This window comes from Stegodyphus dumicola, chromosome X2 (assembly GCF_044657685.1).
Source record: "Stegodyphus dumicola isolate Sdum_Otavi_A_Nest chromosome X2, ASM4465768v1".
Classification (NCBI taxonomy): Eukaryota; Metazoa; Arthropoda; class Arachnida; order Araneae; family Eresidae; genus Stegodyphus; species Stegodyphus dumicola.
The window spans coordinates 64,540,918-64,556,569 of NC_140781.1; the positions used below are offsets into that span (position 1 = coordinate 64,540,918).

The 15,652-nt window shown below is 31.4% G+C and overlaps 1 protein-coding gene across 4 annotated transcripts in view; it reads right to left on the reverse strand.

Moving 5' to 3' along the window:
• Ide (Insulin degrading metalloproteinase) overlaps nt 1-15,652 on the reverse strand; it is a 215,347-nt gene that overhangs the window by 132,510 nt on the left and 67,185 nt on the right. For all 4 annotated transcript variants that reach the window (XM_085809700.1, XM_035365568.2, XM_085809701.1 and 1 more), the window contains 2 exons: nt 14,658-14,770; nt 13,502-13,591 (listed from right to left, as the gene is read on the reverse strand). In XM_085809700.1, the coding sequence (XP_085665826.1) occupies nt 13,502-13,591; nt 14,658-14,770 (203 nt within the window). The remainder of the gene's footprint in view (nt 1-13,501; nt 13,592-14,657; nt 14,771-15,652) is intronic.

The window sequence follows — 15,652 nt, forward strand, 5'->3', positions numbered from 1 at the left end:
GTTTTTATGACCAAAGCATAACACCAAATTAAACTGATAAAAAAATTTAGTATAAAAGGTTAAAAATGTTTGAAAAGAAATTTTGAACTGGGGGGGGGGATTATAGAAAAAATATATTAAAAAATAAATGCAACTTAATAAAATGTGCAAATGTCCAATTCTGTGAGAACTAAACAAATTCTGAGCATAATTTATTTAAAGGATTTGATCACTAAAATAAAAAAAAAAAAGACAAGCAAGGGCTGTTAAAAATCGACAGACGTCTGAGTCAGCAACTGAAAGCACAAAGTCACTAATACATCACACATAAAGCTAAATTGTTTCAAAAGAATAAATTGAGTTTAATTTAAAAAAATTAAATTTAAATACATATTTAATTAAAATTCTTTGCGCCATTGCTGCAAGGAATGAAATTTAAATTTAAACAAATTTAAATTCTAAACAAATACGTATAAAAGTTAAAAGTAGAAAAGCAAATTTAAATTCTAAAAAAAGGAAAAAAGCCAAAATAATTTAAAATAATTTAAAAATATGCAAACATGTAAAAGATTTAATTCTCGAACTAATCTACAACATTTAAATTCAGAAGCATAAGCAAATCAAGTGTAAAATCTATCCATGAAAATAAATCTACTAATTTAATAAATTAAAATTAAATTAAACAATTTTTTTAAAAAATGCATATGTGAATGATCGTAGAGTAGGCAGGAGACAGACTTATCAAAGGGAAAGTTGCCTTCAAACCTAACTCTCCAATCATTCAATTCGTGTTTCGTCATTCATGCAGGCAAGGGTAAAAGTCAAAACCAAAAGTAATTCCAATAAAGTGGTACCTTTAGAAATTAACATTTAAGTATTAACATTTAAGAATTAAAGTTCAAAAAGGAAAATACTAATTAAGTCTTTTGAGAAACAAGCAAGTAAAGTCAAGAATTAAACTTTTTCTTAAAAAATTAAATTTTTTAAAATTTAATTTTTTATAAAATAATAAAAAAAATTTAGAAACCAATGTATTTTAGAAATCCTTGTCTACAGAAACTTCCCCTTCACGAATATGCATATCAATAAAAAGAAACTATAAAAGAACTATACATAATCCATATAAACCAATAAGAAACAAAAAGTAACAAAAAGAACTAATTCACAATTTTTAAAATAAATATATATTTAAAAATATAATTTCATATTTAGAAAATACTTAGATACTACATAAAAAAATTTTTTTTTAAAAGTACTCAAAGCAAATAAATAGTAAGTTTTAATTCTAACTTACGTACTATATGAGTGTTGAGGTCTGCAAAAGTGTTGTGAAAGAGAAGTAAGTGTGTTCTTCAAATTATATAGATGGCGCTTATGTAGGTAAAGTTGAGTGTCAAGCTGTTATCTTTGTTACAGTAAAAAATTTTTTTGTAAATATTAATATTAATTAAATTAAATTTAAAATCCTAAAGGTAGTAATATTAATTATTTAGGGAGTTAAGTAACTGAGCCAATCAAGAGATGTATGTTTGCCTGAAGGAAATTAAAGTGAAGTGGTATGTGAAAAAAATGTAAACTGTATGTAATTTGAAATGTGTGTTCTGTTGAAAAGTTGTGAAAATTGTTAAAAAAATTAAGTGAAAGATATTTTGTGTGAAAATTGCAAAAAATTAAAGTAATTAAGAAAAACTGAAATGTTTTAATATTAAAGTTTTAAAGTAAAATTTCCCAAAATTTTTTTTGAAATGAAGTCCTTAAAAAACCTCTAAAAATTCTCAGAAATTTCTCAAAAATTCCTTTAGGAAGTTGAATAAAACTTAAATTTGATGAAAGAAAATATTAAAAGTTTAATTAACAATACTTAAATGTTAATTTCTAAAGGTACCACTTTATTGGAATTACTTTTGGTTTTGACTTTTACCCTTGCCTGCATGAATGACGAAACACGAATTGAATGATTGGAGAGTTAGGTTTGAAGGCAACTTTCCCTTTGATAAGTCTGTCTCCTGCCTACTCTACGATCATTCACATATGCATTTTTTAAAAAAATTGTTTAATTTAATTTTAATTTATTAAATTAGTAGATTTATTTTCATGGATAGATTTTACACTTGATTTGCTTATGCTTCTGAATTTAAATGTTGTAGATTAGTTCGAGAATTAAATCTTTTACATGTTTGCATATTTTTAAATTATTTTGGCTTTTTTCCTTTTTCTAGAATTTAAATTTGCTTTTCTACTCTTTTACTTTTATACATATTTGTTTAGAATTTAAATTTGTTTAAACACATAAAGCTAAGTTTGGTCAAAGAACGGAACAATACAAAGACACAGAGACAATAATTTCTAACACAAACTAAAACAAAAATAGCTTAGAGTTTTATGGAGTAATGAATATAACATAACAGATGCAAGAAAGAAACTCTGATATACCAAATAACTGAAAATAATAATTCCGAAGTCAAACAACAAAAATCAGCATTATACTTACAAAATTTTCACAGGACTAGTTTCGATGGTTTTACCGAACCACCATCCTCAGCTGCAAAATGGCAAATGAACAAGATAGGAAATAATGATTAGATAAGATAAGAAAGCCTGGACAAGAATAAGCAAGTGGCACCATCTGTTGGTGAAACCAGAACTAAAACATAATTTCTTTAAAGGCCGAAGGCAAATTTGGATTGGAATTAGGATTGTTAACTAGAACAGAAAGATTTTTATGAATGTGAAATGCCTCTAGAAAATCCAGTTCTCCAATGGAAGATGTTTTTTGAATAATTTTGGCAGCAGAAAAATTGAAAGTGTGGTTTTTGGACAAACAATGTTGAGCAACAGACTTCTGTGTTTCCTTTTTTCTAACATATGCCTCATGTTCCTTGACGCGAAATTTTAAGGCTCTCTTAGTTTGGCCAATGTAAATTAAACCACACTGGCAAGGAATCCTATAAATACCCCAGGAATTCATATCCGGAATGGGGTCCTTGAGTATGGAACTCGGAATTTTATTGATGGGAGAATAAACAACCCGAAAGTTAAATTTCTGCAAAATATGTGCAACTTTATAGCTAACTGATGGAAAGAAGGGAATGACAACAGAATTTTTATTATCTCCTAAAACAAGAGTGTGCCTTTTAGTGTGTTGAGATGAGAATTTTTTAACTGCTTTTTAACTATGAACTGCACTAAAATGTTATACCTTATACATATATTTTATTTAATCACCTTTCCTGCACACATGGAAATGTTCACTTTAAATTTCATTATCACTATGCTGCACCAGTTATGAATGACATTGTTGAACTGAAATTTTCAAAGTTGCATTTCATTTCTCAAAACTTGAATAATTAATTAATATTTTGCTTTTTAATCAATATTTTTTTAAATCTCATTAATTGAGAGAGCTACAGCATTAAAAATGTGGGATTTTTAAAAGATACAACAGCAATACGTGAAATTTGGATTGCTGTATTGCTTCTTTTACTTCCTTCTTAAACGGATAATTATATTTTGTGTGAAACATTTTCACCAATATTTATTTTTTTTATTTCTATATATTTTAAAAGCATACTTCATAAAAATTAGCCTTTTTCAAAGATGTCTCTCCTTCAAGTTCTTTCAATACTTCATATTCAAAATGAAGTAATTGAAAATAACAGACTGATGACATCGCCAACTACTTTGGCTTTGCTATGATCACATGTATGACTATTTTTCTTTCCTTCATTTTAATGCAAAGGATTAAGTGGATTAGAAATATGTATAAACTTACGCTTTCAAACAACAATGAAATAGCTAAATAAACAGTAAATATTTTATCATAAATTCTGCAAAGAACACATATTCCTGAGTTTTGTTAAAGTAAATAAACAATGCATCCCAGTAAATGAAAGATATACAGGATGACTACTTCAATATGAAACTGGTGTGTAAGTATAGTTAAGCGGCTATGAGCTACTATATGCAATAGCTTACAAGCACAACTGGTGGGAAAACAGCGGAGTTAGTGTTCCTATTTCGAAAACGATACGGGATAGAAAGAAAAAGTGAGTTACATAGCTGTGGAGCATTGTCAATTTAGTACAAAAAGACACATTGTATATATGAATGCTAAAAACAGAACACTGAAAATGCACATTTATTTCTCCGTGATTTCCAAAACTGTAATGTCACAAAACTTGAACGAAAGGAGGAAAGATGAAAAACAAGCCTGCATCATGGCGCTTTTGGCATCCCTTGAAATTCACACTTGAGAGGACTGTGGTTCAAACCCCGCAAGGTGCATCCTTGTACTAAATGCCTTTACGGAGTAGACAATATGCAGATCATGTACAATCGTGTTGCAAAACGCATCAACTCGGTGCAACTTGAGCTTGGTGTGCGAATTTGTGCATTATGCACATAGTGTATGAAACATCACACCTGTTCACCTGAGAGAGCTATTAAAAGAGATATCTCCTCGGGGTTGTACATTGAACATTGGAGCGATTTTCAAAAAATTATTATTGTGAGATGGTTCTACTTTACCGTAAATGTAGGCGTAAGGCCGTATCGACGATGTTTTTCTGCAGGCCTGCATCCATCACACAAAACCATCCTACAGACCAGCTAAAGTAGGGTGGAAAGAACAACCAGAAGATGTCTTATCATATGCCCTCATATATACAAACAGCAGCACAGCAGCATATGAGAGAGAAGTGAAAACTGTTACCTTTAAAAAAAAAAAAAACACCTTTGGAAAATTCTTAATGATTTAGGTGCTCATCCATATCAGCCAACACCTAATCGGGCATTACTGGACAGGGATGCCAAGAGACATTTCGCATGACACTACTTCATCATGAACCAGATAGATGTCCAGCCAACATTCTTGGCAGATATAGTGTGGACAGATATACAGTTACAAAACGAACTCTTTTTTAAAACAGATTTTAAAATGGATTTGGGAGGAATTTTTCCATAAGGTCTGTACACACGTATCTCAAATAACTCAAAAACGATTAGCACAGAAATTTGACAGTTTATGTGTGAGACTGTTATAATATCTTGTTCACCTCCCTTTTTTACTGAAATCGGCCGTACCATACACATTATATATATATATATATATATATATATATATATATATACACATACACATATAAGCAGTGGGTAACATAAACCTACTACTTAACCCAGCTTTTATTTTCACAACCACTGGTCGTAGTCATAATTCTACTTCCAAAAAATTTATATTTTGACTATGTGAATTTTCAAAAAAGTTTATATTTTACAGATCACAAAATCCAACCTTTAGTGCGATCTCCTGATTCCTATTTTTATATTCCTCTAATTAAAACTTTCTTTACTTCAGGAAAAGTACAATAAGCTAAAAAAACTATAAATTAACTAATTGCAATTTTAAATATCAAAGCTAAAGAAAGATTTTTTCACATAAAGAAAAATAAATATATAATTAAATATATAAAAATATATGATAAATAATTCAAACATTATTTTTATTACAGTGCATCAAGAAAATAATAAAATAACATTCAAGGCTATCTCAAATACACAATAATAAAATTTTAGCTAACACATTTATTTTTACTTCAATGACAGAGAGCTACTTACAAAGCTTTTACTTGACAATTAAAAATTGAAACTGCATTGAAAGAGATTGTGATAGATTTTACTCTTTTTGCTATGAGATGTAAATGGAAAAAGACAAAAATACATAGAATTAGACAAGAGGGATAAGAGTCTTGAACAATACGTTTTATTATGAACTTATTTTCGCAAATAAACATTATATATGCATATATTGTGCATGTGTATACCACATAAGATATTTTAGGTATTTTTTGTGTGGATATAGTTTTATCATTAATAAAATGATTTACGAAATATTGCACTATAATAAGAAATTTATAATAAGAAATTTGACGGGATATAAGACACATTTTTTTCCTAAATTTGGTATCAGAACAGTTACCTGCATCTTATACGTGAAGGACACAGGTTAATTTTCAATACTGAATGCTATTTTTAGCCCAGATAAAGGTTTAAGATGCACATAACGTTTTCTACATCTGCCATAATTATTTTGCGCATGCGTGAAATATCTGTCACCAAAAAGCGCAAAAGCTCGAAGCTGATGTCGAAGTTTGAAAAGGTTTGACGGTCACTTTACGTCTATGGAGCCTGCAGTTAGATCAACTGAAGACTGCTAAAAAACAAAAACATAACCTTCGATGCCCAGCTCCATCTTGGCCTCAGGCATATTTCATGATAGGCAATGTTTTCCTTGAATCTGTTTTTTGTTGTTTCTGCTTTATTTTGTATTATGTTTGATTGTTTACCGTTCATTCATTTATTCATTATTGAAATTTACATATCATGTTCAAAATAGCTTGCCGTTTGTTAATTTTCCTTAATAAAAATATGTTTGGTAATTGCATTCAATGATTGTTTATTTGGCTTTTATAAAACGTGAGAACTAAAAGAAACCACATTTTTTAAGTTATTGTGGTACTGTGCTGTTGCGCAGACTATTAAAACTTTTTTTTTCTTGTGTGTGGCCTTCTAAATAAGGGTGCGTCTTATACGCCATCAAATACGGTATTTAAAGAAATGTGACTTTTTGTTTTAAACTCCTTAAAACTACATTAACACCTATGCTTGCTGATATGAAAAGAATCGTAGTGACAACACATATCTTGTAGTTATACCAAAGACATTGAGGCAGAGTCAAAGCGAAAACTATTTGCTCTAATGCACCAGTCCTTGTGTTTTATGGTCCTCAGTAGGGTGTCATTATTTAGTGTCCTTGAGAGTGGCAAGTACGCGATTCAGATTGATCTGAATAGAACTTATAAATAAGTCATCACAGCTGGTGAAGGGGGAAAGAAATATTCTGAGGCCAGTTTTGGACACAAAAGTTTACCTTTGTAGGAAAAAAATGGCAGAAAATATTTCAGTTTTGTACGATGGTGAACTGGTTAGTTAAATGCTTTTCCTAATATGGAAAATTTTCTAGGAAAATCAGCTATGGCCATGAACTGCCTCAGTGAAGCACTAGTCATGTTCCTCTAGCCATAGTTTTATCACAAAATGCTACCACCCACACACACTACACATATTTGAATTTTTTTTTTTTTTTTTTTTTATGTATTGTTCTTGAAGGGAAATGTAAAATTTAATTCTCTTAATTTGAAGACCTAACTTGAATAGACAAGTTATTTGTCTTAATTCTGATTTTTTTAAATCTATTTTTTTGTTATGTAACTTGAATATTTTTATGAATATAAATCATAAATAGAAACTTTGATATCTTTATAGAATGCTAAAAGACAGCTACCCTTGCATAAGAAATGGAGATTTTTATGTGCTATTGTATTTAACCATTACACACCCATCAGCAAGTAGTCACAATTGTTTGTATGTAGAGGACCTGTCCATTTTTCCTTTCCTGCCCAACTTTCAAGTTTAGTTTATTAGTGTATTGCAGTAATTCTCAACTGGTAGTATGCATACACAAGAACAAAATACGTGATATGCAAAGAAACAGAGTATTTTTAATTATTAAATTCAAAAATCTCGAGGGGAAAAAAGAACAGTTGATAAAACTTTTCTGTGATCAGACTCTAACTGAAGATTTAAAAAATAATGAACTTGTTAAATTTGGCTGAGCAAAAAAAAAAAAAAAAAAAAAAAAAAAAAGGGCATTTTAAATAAAGCTATTAAATTTTCATCACCTATTTGCGCAAACAAGGATTTTCTTCCATTTATATTTGAAAAATAAATACAAAAGAAAATTAAAAGTGGATCCTAATTTACGGTCAAAACGAAGTGAAATAAGACCAGACAGAGAAACTGTCTCCCTTAAATAAGCCCAAATTTCACACTAAATTTTAGAATTAAAATATTAACTTAAATTTTCATTATTAAAATAGTAACCAGTTTTCAATCTAATATTTTTAATGTGTGTATATTTAATACGAATAGCCAATAGGTTGCGCAAATGATAAAATATTTTTTATTGAGAAACTGAAAAATAATCACCATAAAATGTAATGGTGGTACTAAGGTTTTTTTCAGTTTTTGTTTAGATAGTACGTTTTAGTCAAAAGATTGAGAACTGCTGTTGTATTTTCCTAGGTTTCCATTTATTAATTTCTAAAGTACAAGACTTTCTAGGCAAAGACTGTCAAATTTACGATATTCAAACAGGAATTTCAAGAACTGCACACATATTCATTTCTTTCATGAAAAAAATAAAGCTCCAAATTTAAAATATTTGTTAAAACTTATATTTTTGAAGAATTTTAAATTGGGCAATACACTTAGTTTGCATATTATATTTTTGTTGTAATAATTCCAAATTAAATTTTTATATGCCAGTTTCATATGTTAAGATACGAGAAAGTTTATGAACAAAAGGATGGGGCACAGAGAAACCTAAGTCCTTGAAGAAACTCGATTTCTTTCTCACCAGAAAAAGCACACATTGTGAAAAATTTCTCTTCATTTGCTAATGCTCTAACGCTTTTTTCAAAAAGCTTTTCTATCACCAAGGCTTTTATGAAGATGGGAGAGAGAGACTATGGAAGATGAAAAATATGAAATTAAAAATTACTAACTTTAATAACCCCTCCTGGAAAAAAAAAACTCGCATTATCTCATTTGCAGTGTGCACAGCTCTTGGCAAATTACCATTCAAAACTTAACAAAGGATTTAAACTCTATATATAGCCCTCTGAAAAATGTAGTCTCTTTCCTGTGATCTCTTGCCCTGCTAGCGTGCATTGCTTTGCTATATCATCTACTGAATAGAAATTTGACAAGAGCATACTAATTTGCGAAGTGGTTGTTGCATCCATAGTGATGTGAAAAAGAGAGCATATTTCCTAAGAAATTATTCATCAAGAAATAAAATTATATAGTCAATATCCAGCTAATTGTGTATTCATCCATTCTATATTCTATTTGTGTACGAGCTAGAACTATAACCATCCCAGTCATGATTATGAAGGAATTGGCATCATCATCATCTACAATATTACCACACACACACATACACTGGTGTGCAAAACTTAAGCAACAGGTGTTCGTTTTTGCATAACTCCATGAGAAATCATCTGAGAGACATGAAATTCAGAATTAAGAGACAGTATTTTGTATTTAAACCATGACAAAAGTATAATTGAGCTAAAATTGAATACTATGCATACAGTATGAAATCAAACAAAGATAGCCTTTATTAAATTCATAGTATTGTTATACATGATTGTCTGTACAAGAGGATGAACAACAAGCAGATGTTCCTTACTATGAGGTATGCCCTCCCCTTACTGCAATGGTTGCTTCGAACAGACTCTCCATACTCAGCACCAGATTGTCCAACAGATCTTGAGATAAGAGTGCCCATTCCTCAATCAGCATCTATTTCAGTTGCTGTATGTTCCCCGGAGGATGTAATCGTGCCACAAGGCATCTCCCCAAAGCATCCAACACATATTCTACGAGATTTAAATCAGGGGAGCACGCTGGCCAATCCATTCGAGTGATATTTTCACTTTTCAGTAGCTTCTGAACAGCAGGAGTCTGGTGTGGCCGTGCATTGTTATTCATAGAAACGAAGTTTGGTCCAATGACACCTCGGAACAGATGCACATGGGGAAGGATCATCTCCTGACAATAGTGATCTCCAGTTACAGAACTTCTGTCGAACATGTGGAGCTCTGCCCGCCCGTTCAGCATAATGCCTATCCAGACGAAATCTTCAGGACACCGTAACGGTCTCTTTCCATGATATTACTGAGATTTAACTGTATTTTGACCTTTCTCCAAATCAATTTATGTTGAGAATCACTAATGGCACTAAAAGGACTCTTATCCGTTGATGAGATGCCCAGTTTTTGCGCTTCTTGCACCACTGTAAACGGTGAAGCCGATGGCCAACTTTCAAAGATATGCAGCGTTCAGGACGGCAGGCAAATAAGCCACCTTTGTGAAGGTGTTTGCACACTGACACTTGTCGCCCCGTTGCTGTACACTGTTGTTGAACTATGGAGTTTGGTGACTGGTTTCGGGCTCTTTTCGCCTGCAGGACAATATATCGGTCATCCACTGCAGTTGTTTTCCTTGGGCGGCCGCCACCAACCTTTCTAACAGCTGTACTTATGGTTCGTAAGGCTTTCCAAGCGCGCGAAAAGACACTTTTGTTGATTCCAAAGTCTTCAGTTATACTGGTCACACTTCGCCCCTACTCCATATTTTCAATCATTCTTCCACATGTGAAGTCATCCAGATCATTTCTTCTAGCCATATTTCATGAAAGAACTTCCTGTACTTGCAGCGAATGTCTTTAATTGCGTCTCCATCCTTCTTTTATGGTAGTCTCGAGTTGAGCACACCGACCGTACACGTTTTGCGTACGCTCATGTAGCCTGTGACATTATTTCCTTGACATTTGCATACGCATTTAAAGCTGTAGTACTTTTTACTGAATTGCGTGTTCATCGTACTGATCGCAAGAACCCCTTTTCTACAATTTAATGGTTATCTGATTAAAATTTACATTGTTGCTTAAGTTTTGCACACCAGCGTATATTAAACAAAATAGATGGGGAAAATCACTTATTGTCAAAAATAAACACAAATATACAAATTTACATACCCTTTAAATATATGTTTCTTTTTACACATGCTAGTATGAGAAGAAATTAATTTTACACAATTCGAAATTTTGCATGCTATTCTTAGTTCAAAATTTCTGAATGCAAGTTAAAATGACTGAATGCCTTTTAGAAAAAGGCTCAACAATATTAAGTATTTTTCATGATTGTTACAGCATGACAACTGCTTAAAAAGAAAGTGCCATCAAAATTCATGTGAAAAGACAGACTGTCAAGAAATGTAAAACAATGGAGCACTGTTCTGCTAGATAAATGTTTACTAGCATTAGTGTCAGAACTTCCACAGTCACTGCTACCACTATCAGAATCATTCATTTCTAATGTATAAACACTAAGCATATAAGCTACATTAAATGTAATTTAAAGCTGTAGTACTTGCTTTTAATAATTGATTAATGAAATATTCTATAAAACTTACTAAACAAAATGTCACCCAGACGATATAGTGGTTAGGGGAGCCTACTTGGTACCGAAGGGGGCCAGGTTCGAATCCTGGAGAAAACATCGATGTTTGTAAATGTATAGCGTGTATTCCTTGGGCGGCCACCACCAACCTTTCTAACAGCTGTACTTATGGTTTGTAAGGCTTTCCAAACGCACAAAAAGACACTTTTGTTGATTCCGAAGTCTTCAGCTATACTGGTCACACTTCGCCCCTACTCCAGATTTTCAATCATTCTTCCATGTGTGAAGTCATCCAGATCATTTCTTCTAGCTATATTTCATGAAAGAACTCCCTGTACTTGCAGCGACTGTCTTTAATTGTGTCTCCATCCATCCTTTTATAGTAGTCTCGAGTTGAGCGCGCTGACCGTACACGTTTTGCATACGCTCATGTAGCCTGTGACGTTTTTTCCTTGACATTTGCATACACATTTAAAGCTGTAGTACTTTCTACTGAATTGCATGTTCATTGTACTGATCGCAACAACCCCTTTTCTACAATTTAATGGCTATCTGATTAAAATTTACATTGCTGCTTAAGTTTTGCACGCCAGTGTATATTAAACAAAGTATATGGGAAAAATCACTTATTGTCAAAAATAAACACAAATATAAAAATTTACATACCCTTTAAATATCTGTTTCTTTTTACATGTGCTAGTATGAGAAGAAATTAATTTTACACAATTCGAAATTTTGCATGCTATTCTTAGTTCAAAATTTCTGAATGCAAGTTAAAATGAATGCCTTTTAGAATAAGGCTCAACAATATTAAGTATTTTTCATGATCGTTGCAGCATGACAACTGCTTAAAAAGAAAGTGCCATCAAAATTCATGTGAAAAGACGGACTGTCAAGAAATGTAAAACAATGGAGCACTGTTCTGCTAGATAAATTTTTACTAGCATTAGTGTCAGAACTTCCACAGTCACTGCTACCACTATCAGAATCATTCATTTCTAATGTATTAATGCTAAGCATATTAGCTACATTAAATGTAATTTAAAGCTGTAGTACTTGCATTTAATAATAGATTAATGAAATATTCTATAAAACTTACTAAACAAAATGTCACCCAGACGGTATAGTGGTTTGGGGAGCCTACTTGGTCCCGAAGGGGCAGGTTCGAATCCTGGAGAAAACATCGATGTTTGTAAATGTATAGCGTCTGTGTGGCATGGGGGGTACTCTAAATATGCAGCTAGCCAAAAGTCCTCTTGTGTGGTTTGGTGGAAGTGCTCTCAATTAAAAAAGTCCAAACTCTCTTTGGAGTAGGCTCTGGCAACCATGCTTCCAGGTAATATAGACACGACAACAACAACCACAATAACAACACAGAAAATGTTCAGGAAATTTAATTATCATTGTTCAAAAGAAAACACTTCCCTATCAAATCAAACCCAGTGGTTGATTGATGCCACTATGCAAAAATGTACAGTGACACCATCTATGCAAAAAACAAGCCAGAATAAATGAAACATGACAATAAAAGATGCCAGATTTCAAAGCTTATATTACATACAAACAAAGCTGCTAATGGTTAAATGTCTCATAACTTGAGGCAGCACTATTCCCTAACACAATTTTTTTATTATTATTATCATGATGAAAATTATATTCTGATAATTTAAAAGTGTTTTTTAGCTCTGAATACTTGCCTATATCAGATTCCCGTGAGAATATCTAAAAAATTGTCTTTACTTCCACTCTAAATGGAAATGCACCAGCCATCTTATTTATTAGGCATTAAATTTAAAAATCAGATTTAATAACCGGAATATCAAAATAGATAATTCAACATGCCATAACATCACATTATCATGTAATTCACTTAAATCTCAGTTAATACTTCCATTAAAATTAATGTCAGCATACTGTGTACTTACTGAACATTGATTTGTCGTGTTTCAGAATGAGAAATAAAATTAGGATAAACAACATGGGACTATGATGACTCATTTAGAGATCTTGTAATCAAAATCTAGCTCACATTATAAATTATGATGAATTATTATTAACAACTATTTACCATAGAAATGGTTCAAGACCAGCAAAAATACACCTTTGATTTATTTAGTACATAAAATACTTTATCTTGTTACTTATGTTCTCAGAAATACTGGTTACTTCCAGAGGCAGTTGCTAAAAGAGAGTTTTCTGTATTTGGGTAAGACTCATGCTATAAAAATTCATTTCATGTTACAGAAAAAGCACTTTAGAGTAGAATAATCAACTGGCTTCAATTAAACAAGCAATTCGTAAGTCATGAAAATAATATATGCATAAAAAGGGAACTTTTGCTTATTCCAGCAACAGAACATGCATTAAAGTCATGAGAATATATACCCGAATGCAGAAAAACTTTCAGCCAAGTCAAATGTCTTATACATTGAACTTACACTTGAACGAAATTCTTCACTTAAATCAGGTACTGGAAATGATACATTTAAACTTCTTAAATCTTTCACAGGAACAACGTAGCCCTGTAGCTGTAAAAAAAGAATGAAATTGCATAAAAACCCAAGACAATATACATTTTTATAAAATATGATATTACTATAATGGGCAGTTTGCCTATAAAACTAAACACACTATATTCAGTCATGTTCTGTTTAACGTATCATAATTACCACATCATTGTGGTAATTTATAAGCATTTTGCCTGTTAGCAATTCATGGTAATCCAACAGTATCGGATTACAACTTTTTAACACCTTGGTTGCCATGTAGGTCACCAGTGACTGACATCTGGTTATTTCAGTAGCACTGCAGGAGTCATGGGTGACCAGTTGAGGAGACTGATATTTCTGCCACTGTTCAGCAATATCAATCATACTCTCTGTGTATTTCACTATATAAATTGACTGGCATGGCCCTTCTGCATCTTGCTGCAATTTGATTCTTTGAAAGAAACATAATATATGCTTATATGTGAAAAAAATGTGTGTAAAAAATAACTCATTAGGTACAAAGGTGATTTTACTGATTAGAAAACAAAAAAACATCAAGACTAACATAATTATGGAAACAAAAAGTAAATCAATAAAGATGTGTTTATTAATTTATTAAAACATGTTAAACAATAATATGGCTGAAAAGGAGAGTGAGAGCATTATGCTGTCATTTTTTTGGCTTACTTTCTGTCAGGACTCGCAATGTTAAATAACTATAGCACTATTTTCTAACCATTCTGACCGCTCCTTCCTTGCATTTGTGTATTCCATTGGCACCACGGCAGGCACTGGTGACCGCATGTAAAAAAAGCCTCTTAAAACTGTTTAGAAATGCGCCAAAGTAATAAAATACTAATTATGTTTATATATGCTCACATAATAAGCCTGAAAAGCAATAGCCATTTTTAACCAATTTATACAAAATTCTATGGCAATCAAAGGGTTAACATAAAAAATTAATTTATAAGCATAAAATTCCAAAATAAATGTAATACACACTCAGTTAAATAGCACATTGAGGGGAAAATTATTTTATTAACAATTCTAAGGTGTGTGGGGGGGGGGCCTAGTTGCAAAATTCTGAGCATAAGCCAATACAAACCTTTAAGTGTCTTGAATCAAAAGGATGTTCGTTCCATTCTGGAATTTGGACATTTTTATTCACTATTCCAGAAAACAAGGGAATAACAATATCCATTAAGTCTTCCAAACTTTCTATAAAACAAAAGCAAGGTTTTAAAACATAGGTCCTCAAAATATAATGAGGTGCACAGTTTAAAAACAAGAAACATGTAAGTATGTTGTTTTGAAACTTCTACAACAAAAATTCAGTATTTACTTCACCCTTATAAAATGTAACAGTTTTCTGATCTAATGGTCAAATACAGGTAGACTAGTTGCGTAAGATTTACAGCATGATGTATCATAAATAATCTATATCAAAGTAAAATTTAAAATTTAAAAGTTTAATTAGTGAATAAACTAAGTAGCTATACAAAATCTAAAACTATGACTTGATAACATACTAACAGCCATTCATAAAGCTTGTAACATGTAATAAAAAAGGGAGACAAATTTACCATTTCTTAGTTACAATTAAAACAACATTAGTTGCATTTTTCATGTCTTAAAAGGGCAAATCAGGACTTACAAGATGTTTAAAAAGGATTACAAAACAAAATATCTGTCAAACTGTTGGTCTTAAATCTGTGGTTCCAGTTAAAAAAGTGAATAAAGTAAACTTTAAGACAGTTAAATTCCATGACAAAAATCTTTCACTAAAAATATATGAAACATCAATTTTTATATGGACCCTGTAGGAATGGAATATCCTCATAAGAAAATATTTATTCCAAATATCAATAATTAAAATTATTGGAACTAATACAAATATTTAAAACACTTATGCATTTTAAAATCTCTCTTCTTAAATACATATGCATGAGTTTTAATTCTTAATTTGTAAAAAGGTCAAAATCTGTAATTCTTTACATGTTTTTACACAGCTCCTAAAAAGACTTGCTATTCCTTTTTCATTTTGGTATGAACGTGTTGAAATAAGCCCTACAATTCAAGCAATTTTTTCCAGAGATCACT